We start from the raw sequence: 19,409 nt of genomic DNA on the forward strand, positions 1-19,409 counted from the left end.
TCACATTATTTGCTTTACATAGATGACACGGAACCGAACCCCAGCAGCGAGGCCAGCGGTGCTGCCCGGCCGGGCGGCTGCCGGAGCGCTGCCCCGAGCTCTGGCGGAGCTGTCCAGGGTGCTCCCTGGGGCCGCCCCCGCGGGCTGGCCCATGACAAAGCGCTATTTGCAGCTTCTGGATTTATTGCACCTTCTTTTTAAAAATTTATTCTCTGCTCCCACCCAAGATCTTGCCTTTCAATGCAGTTCAGTAGCTTATCTTCCTAGTCTTCCTTTACCCTAAGAGGGACTCATTCCCACCGCTGTGATAGCGGAAAGTGGTCCTTAAAGTCATTACAGACTGCATAACATACCGGGCAATCCCCAAATACACACTGAAATGCAAGCTCTGCATATATCTGGCAACTCACCAGGAGGTCACACTGGCAAAGAGTTCTAGGAAAAATAATTAAGTGCATTTCACAAAATGTGATCCACTGTTTAAGTACAATACTGTCCATATTTTCATAAATATGAAATGTCCTATTTGTGATTTATAACTTCTATAGAAGACAAGTTTTAAAAACAGCCACACAAATAACGTTTTCCAAGGTGGCCTTCGGCAATACACATGAACATGTACTGCGTCACTCAGAGCGAATACATGCAAGGATGGGATATTATCAAGTCAGCATAGTATCAAATCTTTTAAAATAATGCCTTTTATTAATAAACACCACCTTGCTAGCAGGCCACTGACATACATCTTAGGAAATTTCACTGCTGATGTTATGAGGTATCAAAGCCAACTCTCCACCACTTTCACATTTTTAAAATCTGCTCAAGCAGAAAGAAAATTGCTATAGAAAACAACTTTGTATCTAATAGTTTTCTTTAAGCTGACTTTTTTTTTAAGGCTACTGGAATTACTTTTAATTCATTCTCAAGTCCCTGCTCTCCAGAACATTATCCCTCATAATAATATTCCCTTACCTTGATGAAAATATTAAATCATTCCTCTGAAAAGCATATTGTTGCTAAAGCCTTTTGAATTTTACTAAACTACCTACTAAGACAGCTCATTATATGAAGAAGCATTCATCTTCCTTGCATGACTTATCAGGTGGGAAAACCTTGCTGTAAACTGACATTAAGGATACAGTTTTTTACGGTACTTCCTTTAAGGCACTATAAGCAAAGAGATGACTTTTTTTTTCCCCAGCTGTGACCCTCAACAGCAAACCCACGCACTCACTTATTCACCACATCTGTACCCAATAATTTCACTCTTGTTAACAGAGAAGTTTCTACCCTTCCCAGTCTCAGTACAGACACAAATTGTAATAAAGCCATAAAAAGGCAACAGACCCACACACTCTGGTCTCCTTTACAGCATATTTACATTTTCCTCACAGACAGACAGACACAAACCTTTTACCTGCAGAGGACCAAATGACTCCTCTATTTAAATAATTCTTCAATGTAACTCACATCTAATTTCTCAGCCATTCCTAGGTATCCCAAAGCAAACACAGCCACACTCTGATACGGTGCCAACGTTCTGACAAACAAGCCTAGTAAATAAACTACATATTCAAGATGAAGTACTTGAAACAGTTTGTGTCAGTCAGAGTAAAGGGACAGGCAATGGGTTTTTTTCCACATTTTCCTTTCTACAGGTTTGGCCAATAAAGCCAGCATGATTTATAACTGCATCTACATTGTACATGTGTGGGAATACTGTGCAAACACCACTCTCTAATCATTCATTACCAACAAAAGCCTAACCAGAGAATGCTCAAAGGGTGCTTGAGATTACAGAAAAAACACATAATATTATACAAAAATATTTAAAGCCAACTTTGTGGCATTAGTAAAATAAAAAAAAATAAACTGCATACACACAAAAATGCCACCAAAAATGCCCAAACCAAACCAACAACAAACCCCCAAAACAGAACAAAAAAACAGTTAAGAAGTAAAGCTGCCATTTTACATCAAAATCCCCATGAAATAAGATACAAGCATTATACTGGCAAACTTTGAAAAAAAAATATTATCTTTTGCTTACTAACCTGAAGCATAAACATACATCTCTCCCATCAAGGGAAACCCATTAAGTCTTCCTGTTATGAAGTGACTTGGCTTAAATAAACTTTGGTGGGAAATAATGCATACTTAGGCAGGAGGGACAAGAAGAGAATTAAGCAATAGACTTTAAAAACACAGGCTAACAGACTTGAGAAGTGGCCAGAACCAAAAAGGGCTGCCAGTCCACGCAGACTTGCCAAAAAGCGGTAGTTTTTGATCAGTAAGCTCCCTTCAACAGGTAGTTAGAGCCCATGGTTAGGAGAGAAGCACCAGAAGTTGTCTCATCTGACTTTACTATGAATTTTGATGCACTGGAACACCTGTGGTGACTGGGTGAAAGTGTTTCAACACACCTTTAGCTTCACAGGGGAGGACCGAACTCCGAGCAATGAGGATTAATTCACAGTGACTAAATAACACACTGGGGCACTCAGTATTAGGTACATTCACTCCTGATTCAGATATCAGGAAAGGGTCATAATTCTCTAGCGCACAAATGCTTTACATGAAGAGCACAAGGATGAGATTTGAAATCAGAGTGATGAAGCAGTGGATTTGGGAGGCCTTAAACAACTTAGAGCAATAAAAACAAATGCAGACTTCTACTCTTCGGTTAAGGGGGTTAGGAAAACTCCTGTATAAAGTTAGGATACATGATAACTAGCTAAAGCACCTTCTACAATAAAAAGATTAGGGGGTTATGACAGGTTGGATATTTCAATCTGGAAATCACTCATTTAAAAGGCTATCATGAGGTAAAAGAGTAACTTAAACTGTTCTTCACTCCATGTGTGACAGAACAAGGCAAGAACTACAAAAAACAGGAAACTTCAGATTTAATCTCAAATGATCATTTTGTCAGCTCAGTGTGAGAAATTCTCTGTTCCTGTCATGTCTTGGTTGTGCCAATTCAGCAGTGAGGGCACACACCAGGTAGGCTGATAACGTAATTGGGGTAAAAACTTTTCTTTGAAGTATTAGAAGATAGTCACGGCAATGTAGTTTCTGTGCTGCCTGAGAATCACCACATCCTCAACAAATTAAAAACCTGACACTTAACCACATTTTAGCCCTTAAAATATAAAGTTTAGCTGATGTCACCAGCACGTCAGTCAGTAGCATAACTTTACAGCAATTGAGTAGGTGCACACACAAGGAAATAGTAAACTGAAGTGTCAGATCTTAAACAATTTTGCTTTAAGAACAGTCCTTCAGTCATTTGTAGATAAGCACGTACCAATGAGGCAACAGAAAAGGTCCTCCTCCTCCTCTTACAGGTAGTTACGGTGATCAGAAAAAAAAAATTGTTCCATTGAACACAAGCATGATAGGATCTATCTAGAAAAGGGCAAGTCTCAGTCAGCCTTTGATTTAGCCACTTACCAAAAATTCTTACTCTTTACCTGTCAAATCCAATATTTTTCAAAGGAAACAGCCTCTGTGCACAAAAAGCAATTGTACAATGTATCACTGTTGCTATTACTTTCATTTCTTTTTCTACAGAGACTTCTGCATAATAATTACAAGCAAAGTATTGAACTGTCATCTTCAAGTGTTCCCTTTAAAAAAAAACAAAAACCAAAAAAACGCAGGTGATTTGCCCTTTATAAGTTGTATATGTTGTGTTCCAAAGAGACGCCCACCTGACCTGAGAGCAGAGCCACTTCTCCAGCAGTCCCTGCCTGCAGCCACCAGCTTCTCCCGCAGCGCCACCCGCTCTGCTGTGCTGGATGGCCAGAGGACCTGAGCACAGAAATACTCCGACTTAAAAATAACCACATCTCCCTGTTTATTTTTCTTGCTGTATTGGCTCTGTGATCCACCTCCAGAAGTTGTGTCATCTCTCCTGCCACAGCAGCTCAGGGACAGGAACAACTGTGCTGGTGCTGAGGGACTGCTGAGGAGAGGTCACGCTCTCCCTCCCGTTCAAAGCCACAAGTTCCTGCTTCTCCATCACAACAGAACTGCCACATGGATCACAAGAAGTCCTACTTGTTGAGGCAACTTTTAAAGGTTTTGGAACAACATACCAGATGTTTTCATTATGATATAAAAAGGATTGAAACAGAGAAAACTCACAGACAGAACAGAACCGCTCCTTCCAGCACGGCACTTAACCAAGAGAGAACTGCTATTTTACTGGTGTAACTGGTCCACTTGGTGGGGCCACCTTCTCCTCCTGCTAGGGGGGGAGAACCAAAATAAAGTGGAAGAGAACACGGCTATCAAAACTGGGACAAACATACTAGCCTTCTGTTTTAAAATGTAAGTAATTGCAAGTATGACAAGTTGTTACTTTTTTTACTCTTATCTCCTTTGGAAACAGATTCCTTTTCTCACCGGTACCATTTCAAGGACTGGCTGCTTTCCTTTCACTCCCTTCTTCCACAATTACAAGCACTTCATTGAGAGTATCCTCCTAATAGCTCATGGTTTAGAAAATATCTAACCAAAGTCAGGAAGGGCAGCCAACAACCAGGCTTTTATTTTCTTAGTACATACTTTTTGTATTCACTTTTTCTTGTCTTCACTGAGTATTGCAGCATTACTGTAAAATGCATAAAAATAAGTTATACCATTTCCAGAAAAAAAGATACCATCCTGACAAATAACATCTGCAGTTTTTCATAATTTGATGCACAATCCACAAGAACTGTCTATTTGTATCTCCTAATTCTAAAAACAACAATGCATACACATAATCTTCTCAAAGAGAGGTACTTTTGTCTGGAAACAACTAAAACTTTTAATTATTCAGGATGCTCTGACTGCCCACATGTTACAGCAGTGACTACTGTTGTCACTCAGTAACATAGTGATGACTGCTACATGCTTAGTTTTTAGAAGAGCAATGCAGTTGTTCACCATGAGTGAAGCACTAAGTTATGCAAATATAGCACGTTAGCAAACTTCTGACTTAACCGTAATAGTATGATGCTAGCATGAATGTGCAATTCTAATGTAGACAGGATCTTAGTCTTCAGATCAGTCAATTTGTAAAATACTTGTAGCTGATGCTCCGTTTTCCCTCCCCTGCATTTTGTTAAGAGCAACTTCATCGTTGGCTGAGCAATGGCACCGGGCTTCTATGCTCCTCAACGGAAAAGACACAAAGTACAGTATGGGACAGAGAGAAAACTCCACCAGAGCTGTTCCAGGCTTTTGTGATTCCCTCAGAGCAGCAGGGTCGGAGACCCTACAGCCTCCAGCTTTTTACCAAACTCAAACGAGCACCGTAACAACTTACTGCTCATTACTGCTCATCAGCTGAGCTGCTGTAAACCGCCACACGAGCTCACTGCCAGCACCAACCCCAAGGTGTAGCACCTGCTCTAAGCACACACAACACAGTGCCCTCGTTTAAACAAGTGTGTGTTACTTTGCTATTGATAATATGACACGGTACACCTGCAGTAAAAACGGTACAGCCTAACCCTCTTCTTCTGTACATTCTAAACTCAAGCGATTACACACACGCCACCACATCATGCTGGTTGTATGCAAGGCAGGCTACGTGCCCACCCCCAAAGTGATAAATTGGAAAGGAAAGCAAATTTCAAAAAGTGCATTTGCTTGAAGTACTTGAAACACAGTCTCAGAAACAACACTGTTCAGCCAAAACGTGTGTCTTCAGAACCCAGCAGCCGTTCCTGGCCGGTGCTAATGCCCCCAACAGCCCAGCCGGGGCACAGACCGCGGGCGGTGCAGGGACCAGCGGCGCGTCCCGCCCGGGCAGCCGGGCCGTGTCCCGCGGCCTCACTTCACGGCCCCGCTCCAGCGCACCCGGCACCAGCCCCGGCCGCGCTCCCTGAGGCCGCCACGGCCCGGCCGGGAGCCCGGGACAGCACGGCGCTCCCCCCGGGCGGCCTCGGGACACAGCGGCGAGGTCCCAGCACCATTAACCAAGCCCGAGCCCAGCCGGCCGCCGCAGCGCCCCCGAGCCCGGCGCTGCCAGGCCGCGCGGCGCCGGCGAGGCCCGGAGGCCGCGGCCCGCCCCGCTCCACTCACGCATGAGGGTGCTGAAGGCCACGACGCCCAGGAGCCCCTGCAGGAAGATGCCGAAGCTGTCCATGAGAGCCCCGTTCTCGCAGCCGCGGTCTCCCGGCCCCGCCGCCGCTCCCCCGCCCGGCTGCGGGGGGCCCTCGGTGAGGCCAAGGCTGCCGTTGGGCCGCGGCGCCCCCATGGCGAGGCCCGGCCAGCGCCCGCCTCAGCGGCGCATGGCGGCGGCGGCGACGTCGCGACCGGCGGGCGAGGCCGCGCCCCCCGCCCGCTTCCTCACCGAGCCGCCCGCCCCGCCGCGTCACCGCCCGCGCCGCTCTCCCATTGGCCGGGCCGGGCCCGGCGGAGCCGCTGCGCGTCTGTCGCTCAGCGGGGCCGGTCCTGCCCGCGCCGGGACGGCGGGACGCGGCGCTCGGGAAGGACGGGAGGTGTCCGGCTGTCTGCCGTGGGCTGCGCCCCCTCCGGGGGAAACCAACACAGAGCCCAGAACAAGCAGTCCCCCCAGAAAAGCGTTCCCGTGAGGAGAGCGGAGCTGGCGCGGGCTCCAGGCGCAGTAACTCCGCAGTCCCCGGCTAGCAGCGGCCGGCAGCCACGGAGCTCCGAACGCGCCTGGGCTTCCTGCACCCCCGGCTCGTACTTGGGGCAGCCACAAAACGCTGTTCGGCTCCAGCATCCAAGGGGATCCTGAGTTGCAGGGTAGCCCTGGCAGCCCAAACCCCGGGCAGAACCGCTGCACCCGAGGTTGTGATCACCCAACAGCCGCAGCTCTGGCAAGTCTGACATCAAACTAGAAAGAAAAAAAATAGAAAAATTTGTCCTTTTAAAAGGGCAACCAATGGCACAATGGATAAAACATAATACGTCAGCACTTCCATTTAGAAAATGCACCTTTTGAGCAGCGAGTCTGACTGATCCATCCCATCGTACCCTCTTAATCACCAGGCAGAGCTGCTCTCAAGTTCAGGTTCTTAGTGCGGGATCCACCGAGGTCATGTTGCATTGCAGTTTTTTCTTACTCTGTTTATTGAATTTCTTTAAATAATTAAAATCCCAGTCTAAATATTAATTCACTTATGAGTACAACCCAGGAAGTACAACATGTTTAAGTCTATCAGAAAACCAAGCAGAGCACATGAAGCAACAGTTGTTCAAATAACAACATTTGTTGCATTTATCTTACAAACCCACCTACATGACTACTTTCTGGCAGGCACTAACGAACAGTACTGGCACACAGCAGTGCTTTCTCTGATATTTGGGCTGTGCCACAGACTTACAGAAGTTGCAGCTAGAAGAAGAAATGCTCTCAGTTCTTTGACTGACAGAGCACAATGCCCTGACCAGTGCCTCTGCACGGCAAGTCAACACTCCTCTGGTTTGAGTTGCATTAAAATCAAGAGTTCAAGAATGCAAATAGAGTTCTCTAAAAGAAAGGGCAAGGATCAAAATAGGTTGCTTGTTCTCCCCCTTGCCCACAGGGATCACAGCCATCAAGCACCGCACCTTAAACACAGGTCTGACCTATTTCCTTGTGACTCAGGAGTGTTTTTTTCCAGCTTCCATGGCTGCTGCTGAACATTCGATGTTCCACACATGTGCCCTGACCCAGACACTTACATTGGTTAAATATTTACTCAATATCTTCTATACACAAAACTTATGTTTCAGACATGAACCTATAGAGATAACTTGAAGGGTTTATGCATTGTGTTACTCCATATTCCATACATTAAATAATTTGGCCAAAAATACCTCTTCGAGGGTTTTCAGCTCCTTGTGACTCTGTAAGCCCTTCTGAAACCTGTGGCAGACAACACGATGCTGCCTCCTGAGACCTGCTATTCACAAGCCTTCATATTTCTCGCGAATAGACAGTGCTCTGTGGAGGCAAGTAAAAGGTTTACCTTAAATTCTACATATTTATAGATGTCTAAAGACAGCACTAAACAAACCAGTTTCATCCCACTCCTATGCATTTTCTGCACCCAGTATAAAATCAGCTCGACAACTGAAGCGCAGCCAAGAAGTAAGTGCTCATTCAGGAGCACACGAGGACAGTATGTTGGAACACCAAGTAAGGAAACTTTGCAAGGCTGACCTGTTTCTGAAACATCTTGTGGACCTTCAAAATACTGAGAGAAAGTAAAGCCAACTCTTTTTAAAATGTTGACTTGACGGTACAACGTAAACCTTTACAAAACCATCCAGAAGGAGCAGCAGCATCTGCAAGGTTTGCTTCGGGCTGCACCAGGCAGCTCTTTATGTTCAAAGAAAGCAGTAAAAGAAAACGACCTCAATTCACAGGTTCTGTCCCCAGCTCCCGTTTGTTAGCTTCAGCATCCTGTGAAACACAAAACCTGTTACCTCAGCAGAAGGCTCAGAGACGTAGGTTTCCTGCATTTGAGGGGACTCTGTACGACCAATCTGTTAACACGAAGCCCGTGCGCGTGATACTCATGTGGTCTGCAGTTACCTTTTATGCAAGTAATGGAACACGCTCTACAGTTTTCCCCACAGGTTTGCAAGATGGAAAACTGCTCATGGTAAGCAGCAGTATTTATCATTATATTAACACCAAAGCCATCAGTAACAGTTTAAGTATCTTTTTTAATTTTCTTACAACCACTTAAAACTGTCATATACCACAAACTTATGTACACTATTTACAGACAAAACAAGCAAAATATCCATCCAAAATATTTTTTTAAAAAATCCTCTGATTAAATTGTTACAGCTGCTCAAACAATGGTGGGACTTAATAGGCATATTTTCTTGTGCATGTTTCTCTTCCATGTAGTACTTCAGTCTCACTGCATATATATATATATATATATTTAAAAGTTAAAGAAAGATAAAACAACAAAGATAAAACAACAAGCAGAAGGGACACAACACAATATGCATTTAAATCTTTGTTTAAGAACAAGCAGCTAATTAAAAAAGGCAAAATACAGGAAAAGTGCATCAGTTCCAATGAGTTAGTAAAAGAAAGAGGCCCACAGATGGAAAGCAGGTACCCTTTAGGGTAGAGTCTCCTAGAAGACCTCTGATTGTCTATAAAGATTATTTAAAATTTATTTCAGACAGAAATTTATAAAAACTAAACAAAGACATGAAAGAGGAGAGGAGAAACATGACACCTCCAGATTTTTTTTTTCCACAAGGTTTCTTGGAAACTGGTGTTCAACAACTTCCAGAGCGGGCAAGAATTCATTTGTGCCCGGCCCTCATTGTTCATTGACACAACTGGAGTGAGCCGTCCCCGGGTCCCGAGCAGAAGGCCTGTTCCTCCTGAACTGTGCAAGGCCAGAGGACGTTCCCCGGGCTCTGTGCCCGTGGTTGTGCTAAGTCAGTTAGACCTACTGCCTCTGAACTTTGTCAGTGCAAGACCTGCTCGCTTCCATGGCTTAAAGCTGAGCCAAACACTGCTGGCTTTGCACCTAACAGAATAACTTTGTCTTCTCATAAAAATGTCCATCCGTATGTCTGGTGCATTTCAGAACAACAGCTGCGACCTTAAGGAAGCTAGAAATGTCCGTGGAAACAAAGTGTCACTAACCTTAACTCATTTTTTGCTGTATTTCATACAGATTATTATTATTATTATTTTAGAACACATACGAATAAAAGAGGCTGTTGTATCTGGTGTTCTCAAGTCCCATTCTAGTCCCTTACCCAAAAGGCTGCCTCTGAAAACAAGGCTACGTGCATGTTTGGGGAAGGTTGGCAGCACCCTGCCGTGGGGGCTCAGTTCAGTACAACATCCCTTTAAAATGGAGCCTCAGCCAACACTTGAAGTCTCCAGACAGAGCCTGTGTCTTGTGCTTCGTTACTTTTAGATAATTTGAGCTCACAGTAGGCAGTAACCAGTCTGCCACTGTGTAATTGGTTAAAGAGCAGTTTTGTAGAGGATCACGGTATTTTTGGCTTTCCGGTAAGGCTACTTCATCTAGTAACTTCTCCTCTAACAACAGATTTGGTCCAAAGGTATCCAGTCTCCAATTTGAGCTTGGTAGTTTTGAAGTCTGTTCCATTACATTCAAAATATCTCACAAGCCACTTTGCCTTTTGCTAACAACGTACCAAGTCTTTGTAGTTTATACAGAAGAATGGAGTGCTCAGTCCAATCAACTGTAAATATATTTATACTTCTGTGGACCTAGCAGCTAAATACTCCTTCCCTCCTTTAAAGCAACATTGGAATCAAGATCAAACGCTAGCAAATCCTAAACCAACAACAAAATACTGCTGAAAGTTGTGACAAGAGAAAAATCTTAACAACCACTCCCGACTCTGCATGTACTGTTTCCCTTAATCCCAGGAGAGACTGCAAACACTCCTGGAATCTGCCTTTTATTTCATTCCTCAAAGAGCAACTTTCAGAAATGTTTAGCATTAGGAAAAAAAAAAGTAGTCTTCATTCACCAAGACCAGTGCTGTACCTCTCCTCTTCTGGAAGGACTGCTTTCAGTTTAGGACGGACTGCAAGCTGCTCATGCTTTGGGTGATAATTCTACCACATTAACCTTCCATGACATTTTTGGAGGTCAAATACTTCTCTCTTATGGCCTCCTTGTGCTGGCGCAGAAAGCACATTATAGTAACTCACCAAAATCTTTCTGCCTCACAGGACTAAGCTTAGCATAGTACAGGTGCCACACGGAGGCACCACCAGGTTTCTAAAGCTATGATGTGCAAAACCAAGACTGTACAATGCATCTGAAAATAAGACAAGCAAGAATACAAACCCTCAATGGGTCAGCCAAGGGAAATTTGTTTTACCATCCACATCGACAGCATGCGAAGCCCCATGGAGGGTTTGTTTTCTTGTACTGAAGACATTCGTGCAAGACACTACTACCTTTCTCCCAGACTCCAGCTTTGTCATATCTTACAGTGAATGGATGTGGTAGAGGACAGCACAAATCCCTGAAGCCTAAGTTACTGCAGTCCCAGCAACTCCTGCTGGTGACACTGGTATCGCCCAAAGCCAAGGTTCAGTCATCGGCTACCCAAAATCCAGTTTCGAAGAATCAGAACAACTAAACAGCACATGAGCTGATTTCAAGTCATGTTGGAATATGATAAACAAATATAAGTGCAGTTGTGCCGTCTGCCATGCACAGAGAAACTTGAAAAGGAGTCAGGTAGAAACACCATCCATCAAGATAAAGCCCCAATTATCCCTTTTAAATCCAGCAATAAAACAGAGTGCATTTTTTTTCCAGGAAACAGAGTGTACAGTACCCGTGTGCAGCATAAAAACATTTCACAAATAATGAAAACATCCCTTTTGAAAATCTCAACAAAAAAGGATCCCATTGGGACCAGACTGTCAGTGCCTCCCAAAACAAGGCAGAAAAATCCAGCCTATAAAACATGCCAAAGGTGACCAGTAAGTATCCCACTAACCTCTGAAACTGCTGACTGCTTTGTTTACTGAGAAAAAGAAGTATGACATTTGTATTTAAAACCCTAGTTGCTGTGTTAACAGGTTCACTAAATTACTCTTTAGGCTCTGGTCTCTCCTGACAACTACTTGAAAAGACATCTACCTGTCCATGGGGAAAGGTGGAAGCAACATCTCTTAGTTATGCAGGTCGATTCTGCTGGGCATCAGTGCAATAGATTTCTGGAAACCCTGAAGAATGACCAATATGATCCAAAAGCATCATTATCTAGCCCTGCAGCTCTCTGCTCGTCAAATTCCTCAAGACAAGATGCTGACAGCAAAGCAGCAATGTTCCTTTCAAAAATGTTTCCAGGCCTAATGGCTTATCACTGAGCTTGTCCTAAAGGAATGGAGTGCAGGCAGATGTCTTAAGCACAACATGAAGAGCCAAAATGTCATTTTTTGGCCATGTACCTGGTGTGGGGAAGAAGGGACACTTTGATTTCAATTCAATTGTTTTCAGACTCTGCCTAGAACGTGGGAGAAAAAATTGTCCTAGCTACACACTGCCCTCCCTCCCTCACTCAAGAATACTCAGCTAGTAAACTGTCTGACATCTAGGTTTTGATTCCGGAACAAAAAAAATCTCATTTTAGCACTTTCATAAATAGCTTTGCCTTGACTAGGCAGTTATTCTGAGGGGCAAAAGAAATAAGCCCCAGTTGTTTTGCTTTGCTTACTCTGCAGTTTTCATTGGCTTTCTGCAAAAATGTATTTGAGCAGGAGATAAAGGACCAGGGCTGCACACAGAGCTCCTGCCTGTGCTCCTCCAAATACTTTGAGAACAGGCAGAGTGAATGAATGCGTGTCACCTGAAACCTAATGCTTATTTGATGTAGATCTTGAGCTTGATGCAAGTTTCCCAGATCTTTAATGGAAAGTAAGGTAAGCCCTGTTAGTTGAAGAGTAAAGCATAGGTCTACAAGTGGCTGACTGGGTTTTATTGCCCTGGAAAATTAACATCAGCAGTTCATCCTGCTGTGGGTCTACTGATGTAACTAGATGTCCCTCTGGTTCTTTTCCTTTAAAAAAAGCAAACCCCCCCACCCGCATTTTCATCAAGTCTGATCCTGAGCAGCTATAAATAGTTAAAAAGTCATGCTCACAAGATGTTTCCAGTATGCAAACACTGGCAGAGCTAAGTTGCAGTCCTCTATTGATGGCAGATTTCTTAGTTTGTTCTCTAAAAAGATGGTCAGGTAGCAAAGCAAAAGTCTGCTGACAGGTCTGTGTGCATGGCCCAATTGTTTGCTATAGGCAAAAGGAAATGATTTCACAAAACTGAAATAACAAAAAAACCCCACGTAAATTTTATCTTACAACCACAATATAGAAAACGCAGAGGCACTTTCTCTTTCCTTTTTCTTTTTTTTTTCCTACAGCCTGTCTGTAAGAGAAGTGCAAAGTAATTAAGTTTTCTGACATCTGAGAAAAACAAAACAGCCAGGTCAAACCTACACAGGTTTCAGCTAAAGCTCTGGAGAAGCAGCTCTGGATGCTGACACTGGTTGGCACTCCTGACATCCTAGAGAAGAGAGACTGCTGTGCAGCTACAGACCATTTGTCCAGAAGAAGTAGCTCCCTCCCTTTTTAGTTCATCACTTCTACCATTCAGGCTACAGAGGTAGTAAAACCAAACCAAAACAAAAACCCAACAACAATGAAACAAACCCCAAAATAAACAAACAAACAAAAAATCAAAAGGAACCACACTCCTGCTATACTGTACATTCAGAACCCCTTGGCCACATTGTTGTCCTAACAATGAACAAATTCATTAAAAAACTCAACATTAACACACGAATGTGCAAAGAGCACATTCCAAAGCCAGTGCTGTGGTAAAGCAAAGTGTTCATCCACAGGGAGGGAAAGGGATTCTGTGAATCACCAGGAAAAGAGAAAGGTTATTTCTGGCAGCTTACATGCTAACGTAAACAGGATCCGTTTCTCCTTTTAAAGTTCCGTGCCAACAGAACTATTGAAATGTCATTTCCCACCAGAGGAGACTTTAATCATTAAAAAACACGTTAAAAAAAGGGAACCATAGAGCAAGAGACTATTGTGTTCCCGAGCTGGCAGCTGGTAGAGTAGCCCCTTATGTTTGCATTGGCATTTTGCTCCAGATGTTGTCTTCTTTTTGTCAAAGTGAAAAACGGAGGCTGACAGATGCTCTTAGGTCACCAGGGCCCCAGTTTAACTTCATTTGGCTTTCCTTGCTAGAGAGAAAGGAGCATGTTTTTGTAGTTGTGCTTCAAAGGTCCAGTTCAATTTGGCTGCTCCTCAGTTAGCAAACTGCTGGTAAAAGGCAAGTTTGACCCTCTCGATGTGATGGCAAAGTTTAATAGCTGGCCCAAGCTTCAAGTCCATGCACTCCTGAACGGTGGGCAGGGTCAGCAGCAGCAGCGCCTGGCCATCGATCTCCTGTCACAAGACAAAAACTCCAGAGTGACTTTGCATTTTGATTTTCCTGGCTCCTTCAGCTTTGACTTGCTGTAATTTCAGATTCATGACCGTTTGTGAATTAGCTGTTTCTTTCATGCCACTCCAGGCAGCTTAACATGAAAAAGCTCTCTTTCTCACAACAAAGTAACTCCTTTCTTAAAACGTCAGCTTAAATTCACTGACTAAGAGACGGAACCTCATGAGATGCTATTTTAAAAAAAATAAACCTAGTAACAGAAACCAAGAAAATTTAATGCAGAAAGCCACTTTACCTAACCTCTGCATCTTTCTAGAGAAACAGAGGTTCTACAAGGAAAAGTGCATCTTCTGGAACATCTATCAGAAGCCACGCTCATCACCAGTTCCAGTAATACAGTTTTGAATAGGTTATTTTTTATATAACGGCAAATTTTATCCAAGATGCAAGAACAATGTTAACTTGAGTCATCTTTGTACTCTAGTTGTCATACTTCAACACAAAAATGTTCACTTGTGCAGCTGTACAACATAGCTAGTACAGCTAATACATCTTCAGCTAGTTTGCAGAATGGAAAACATTTATTGTTCGGAAAAGTCAACACAAGGGGCAAAACTGTATCTCCAAGGAAACAGGCTCCTGCCTTCACGCTGCTTGGCTGCAGGTATTCTCTATAGTTTTGGGATTCGGATGTCCCAGAGACCAAAACATCCTCCACGGAGTACTAAGAAACCTGAGGAACCCTGGCCATTCCCTTAACCCTCCTCGCCCAAATTGTGGAAGGTTGAGCGTGTGTTTGTTTCCTTAAAACCCTATTATAAAATCTAAACTAGCTTATTTTTGTGATTCATTAGAGGATAAGAAGCAAAGTGACAGATTTAACATTTTAACAGACAGAAAATAATACCTGATCAAGGAAAATCCTTGCCAGTGGTGCACAGTCAGTGGATTTGAGGAATCGCACGACGTCAGCCACGCTCCACTCCAGAGGGTTACTGTCCAGCTGCAGCTTTTCAGCAACTTCCATCTTTATGTCCTAGTCAAGCCACCCAACACAAAAAGAATTCCCAGAATGTTACATATGCAATGGACCAACACTCCTGTTTATTTCGCCACACTCAAACATTCAGCTGCCAAACAAAGCTGTAATGAGAGCTTAAATTGTAGAGGCTTCTTGGTCAGCAGGGATGTGCAGAACAACATTGTGTGAGGGTGGAGGCTGTAACAGATCCCCCAGCAAGCAGGAGTCTAAACCCAGGATTTGGTCGACACCACATCGCTGCTCAGGTTGAACGAAGAGGAGTGCTCACAGCTGGGAAATGTTCACCATTCTGCCTACAGCTTTCTGTTTAGTCTTTACTACAGTCCTGTAATACGACTGTAATAAAAATAATGATTTTTGATTACTCTGTAGTGTCTTCACAATGCCCTTTATGGCGTAACAGAGTATTTTATGAGAACACACGTATGACGTTTCATACTCTCAAGATATTTGTGCCTGCCTAACAGCGAGCAAGCAAGCACACAAATCTACATTGGAAGTTACCTTTGGTGAAGGAGGTTTATTTTCATCATCAGAAAAGGAAAAGGTCCTGAGCTTCCTCTTCCGCTTGTCTCGGTCCTGAGCCAGGGAATGAGACAGTTCACTCTGCGTGGGAGAGGATGACAGCGATTTCTTCTCCGATACCTCTGATTCCTCAAGCAACTCATCTTGGTGCTCTGAGGTACTATCCTCCGTCAGAGATTCTTCATCTACCTCGTCCTGGTCATCGTCCTCTTCTCCTCCACTGCCCTGAAGAGGTAGAAAGAAGACTGATGAAATTAAAAAAAATAAATAGGAAGTTCAGGAAAAAAGCTGCAATCGCCACTGATTTGTCAGCTGCAGTTTGAGGCTACAAGGAACTAACAGTTTATTGTTTCAACTGAAGCTGGTCAAAGATCACATACCGTATCAAAGTTGTAGGAAGTCTCCTACCTGGGGAGATCCAGCTGGAGTGTTATCCACTGAAGCGGAAGAACGTTTTTTCTTATGAACAAAAAAATGTTTTCGTCTCTTCCGTCTTTTATTTGGCTTCTTCATGGCTACTTCCAGGTTACTGTGGCCACCCGGAGGCCTACCTATGCGCTTGTTTTTCCGCTTTCCATAATAGTGTGCTACCAGAAAAGAAGAAAAGAGCACTGTTTTGAAACGCACCTTCAATGTCACTAGTTATGTTTGTCCGTCATCAGGGCTGGAAAATCAGTAGGACATTTCCCAACAGGAATCCCAATTATGCAAGACTTCAAAATGAGTATGTCTATATTTTCCTCTTCAAATTGGTGTAAAGAAGAATTACTAATCAATTTTATTTGCCCTATAAAGATTTACTTCCTCTGTCTCTGAGAAGCCCCAAATGATCAGATTTCAGACAAAAATCATCAGCCATAGAGTTGATCCAATTTCATGGTGCTTTTTGTAAGGTTTTGTAGTTTATAAACCTGGCCTCAATGCACTGTTCTCACAGTGTCAAATGGTTAGTTTTAAAAAGATTAAAAACCTAAAAAGCTAAGAAAAGAGCTTGAAAGTATATTATTTTGTTCCACAACTAACTGCTAAAAGCAATTACAATGCCATTTAAATTACAGTATTGGAGTCAGCTCTTGTCCCAAAAGTTGTCTTAGGAAGATAAAGCTTTAAGCACACAATGAAGTTAAACCATGGTTCTACCACACATTATAGAATTAATTTTTTCTCCCATACACCCTGGCATATAGATATTTTGTAGGCCTGTGTATGTAGTGCTTGAGCTGCTCCTTGTGTAAGCAAAACAGTGTATTTTGGATTCCACTGGAGCTAAAGCCAGAAGAACCCAAAATATAGCAGCCCAAGCCCACCTCGGTTTGAAATCATCTACTCACTGTATTTAGTCTTTGTCAGGACAGAGCAATTCTCTGAACATTTATCCAGCACCATCTGAGGGCCAAAGAGGTTTGGACAACATTCCAGCTTGATGCATGTTTTTCTACAGAAATCTGCCACCCGATCTGCCGTCCTCACAACTTCCACAGTTGCACGGTAGCTCTTCCCTTTGTACCTGGCATTGAAAATATGGTCATAGTTCAGGAATCCTCTAATCACCAGGACAAAAGTACTTCATTAACAGGTGTACAAGAACACTGCTTTGAGATCAAATTCCTGGAAAATCTGAGCAAAGAGGAACTTTATGGACTGAGAAGTCCAGGAGACAGGCAATCCTGTCTCTCATGACAGACCCTCATGCAAAGAAAAAAAGCACCAGAGAGATGCCTGCAGTACTAACACAGCAACACTGCCCTACCAGGGACTATAAAATACTATCCCAGAATTTAGATGTTTTCTTGGTTCACAGATGGCTTGTTCTTTGTTTTTATGGGACTGCAGAAGTGTCCACTGTGATGCAGACAGCTGGTCCCTAAAACCAAGATGGAGAGCACCAATTCAGCCAGAAAAGGCAACAGCAGACGGCTTCTAGTGAACCATTCTATGCACATACTACAGCTAACAAACGAACTACTGTCAGCTTTCACTAACTGCTGAACAATTCATGACGACAGTCACTTGTCATGACTCCACATATTGCTCGTTTGATTTAAATTAAGAAAAGGTTTCTTTTTGTTCATCAGCCTTGCCACGACACTGACAGAGCCACACTGTGAAGTATCTGCCGGAGTCATTCATCATTTCTGCTTTGTTCTCCCAGTGCAGCTACTGGCATGTGCTGATATCTGTTAGCGATGTCTCAGGCCTGCAAGGATCTAGTTAATGTACTGGAAAAAAGATCTACATCATCATAGTCCAGATATCCCCGGTGTCACTACTGTGACAGAAGAAAGCACACAGCAACTTTGCTGAAACCAAACAAAATATTTTTTTCCTCTATTCTTCAGCTACAACTTCTATTTACATTAAAGTTTCATACGATCTCCCTATTGTCCAAATCCAGAGTGATCCTTCAATGCACGGAGAGGTTGTCTTTTACACATGAAACCAATCCAACAAAAGAATTACTGACATGTTCAAAATTATGTAGGAAGTGTGCTAAGGCACACTGGGAAAATCTAATCTCTGGTATGCAGAGTGACCTAATTACAAGACTATAAAGGAATATCTGGATTTACCCAATATATGCAAACATGACCCCTGCTCTTTTCCTAGCCACAGAATAATCTTGCAAAGAAGCTGCAACTCAAAAAGCTCAGCAGGAAAACTAGGGAGTGCTTTAGGGCAAGCTGGTGTAGAAAGACTTCCATCCAGGCTATCTCAGAGCACTAATATAACTCAATTGCAGAAGAATCTTCTTCCACTGAAAACTTGCTGTGGAAATGCCATGAAGCTTCCTAAGCAGTATGTGCTTCTGTTTTCAAATAGTGACAAATATCTTCAGGTGAACTAAACTATTTTAAACCTCACCTGCAGGCCTGCCTGTGTTGTACCAGTACCACAGCACTCTTACTTCACCACTAGCTGCTTGCATGCAAGTAGCAGAGCACATTAAGGAACACTAAAATCAGATGCACTTCACCACAGTCATAAAGAAATCTAAAAAGATTTTGAAGTTTAATTTGTCAGCAGCCTGATACGGTATAAGCAATTTTTCCTTCTCTGAAACGTGAGAAGTTAAAGCATAGATAGCAGAGAACATTGCTACTGGGATCAACCAGGTGGGGAACAGGACAAGAATTTACTTGGCTTTTAGGGTCTCTCCATGCCCGTGCCACGCAGCCTCTTCATCCAGCTGCAGCTCTCGCAGGACACGGCTTGGTTTGTATGCTGCATTGATCAACAAAGTGAGAACCTACAGCGAGGGAAGGAAGAGGAGAAAATACATTTCTGTTACTTGTATAATGAATCTGTTTTAAAGTGCCAGGGTAGAAGAGGAAATTACTTCTATTCATCCAAATTATCTAGCATCAAAGCACTCATTCAGAGCAGGGTTACAGATACCGCCTGCTACTGCCAAAATGAAAACTGAGAGCAGTCGACACTTTGGGCCTTGCCAAACCATCAGAGCTTGTCTGCAGAGTCACGACTGTACCCAGCAATTTCCAAGTCATTGCCCTTGTATTACATGTCGCTACATTAAATCCCAGGGCTGAATCCTACAAAACTTGCATAACCTTGGGTAAATCTGAGAGATTATCTTAGAGATTGTTTGACAAGTGAAGATGTGCCAAAAAATGCTGCAGGATTTTGCTGCCTGCCAACCCACTTCTTGCTACAAAATCCTACTGCAGAATCTTAAGCTCTCCCATTTTGCTCCCATTTTGCTTCCATAAGGCCTGTACTATAATAAAATGAGATTTTCTCTGGTGCTGTAAAGTAACTCAAATTTTTTAAGAGCCTGAAGTTAGCAGGGGATAGTACAAAATGTGCATCCAAATTGTATTTCTTACTTTCAGTACATGCTTATTCCAAATCACTCCCAAATTGGGTGCATCAGAACACTGCCA

At 43.2% G+C, this 19,409-nt stretch overlaps 2 protein-coding genes across 4 annotated transcripts in view; both read right to left on the minus strand.

The window, feature by feature from the left end:
- LOC309443348 (store-operated calcium entry regulator STIMATE-like) overlaps positions 1-6,325 on the minus strand; it is a 37,673-nt gene extending 31,348 nt beyond the window's left edge. For both annotated transcript variants that reach the window (XM_082060203.1, XM_082060202.1), the window contains exon 1: positions 6,079-6,325. In XM_082060203.1, coding sequence (XP_081916329.1) covers positions 6,079-6,253 — 175 coding nt within the window. In that variant the 5' untranslated portion in view covers positions 6,254-6,325. The remainder of the gene's footprint in view (positions 1-6,078) is intronic.
- Positions 6,326-8,662: 2,337 nt separating this feature from the next.
- SFMBT1 (Scm like with four mbt domains 1) overlaps positions 8,663-19,409 on the minus strand; it is a 77,266-nt gene continuing 66,519 nt past the window's right edge. For both annotated transcript variants that reach the window (XM_082060390.1, XM_082060391.1), the window contains 6 exons: positions 18,645-18,754; positions 16,839-17,014; positions 15,916-16,094; positions 15,487-15,732; positions 14,848-14,976; positions 8,663-13,942 (listed from right to left, as the gene is read on the minus strand). In XM_082060390.1, the coding sequence (XP_081916516.1) occupies positions 13,802-13,942; positions 14,848-14,976; positions 15,487-15,732; positions 15,916-16,094; positions 16,839-17,014; positions 18,645-18,754 (981 nt within the window). In that variant the 3' untranslated portion in view covers positions 8,663-13,801. The remainder of the gene's footprint in view (positions 13,943-14,847; positions 14,977-15,486; positions 15,733-15,915; positions 16,095-16,838; positions 17,015-18,644; positions 18,755-19,409) is intronic.

This window comes from Streptopelia decaocto (assembly GCF_964273445.1).
Source record: "Streptopelia decaocto genome assembly, chromosome: 8".
NCBI lineage: Eukaryota > Metazoa > Chordata > Aves > Columbiformes > Columbidae > Streptopelia > Streptopelia decaocto.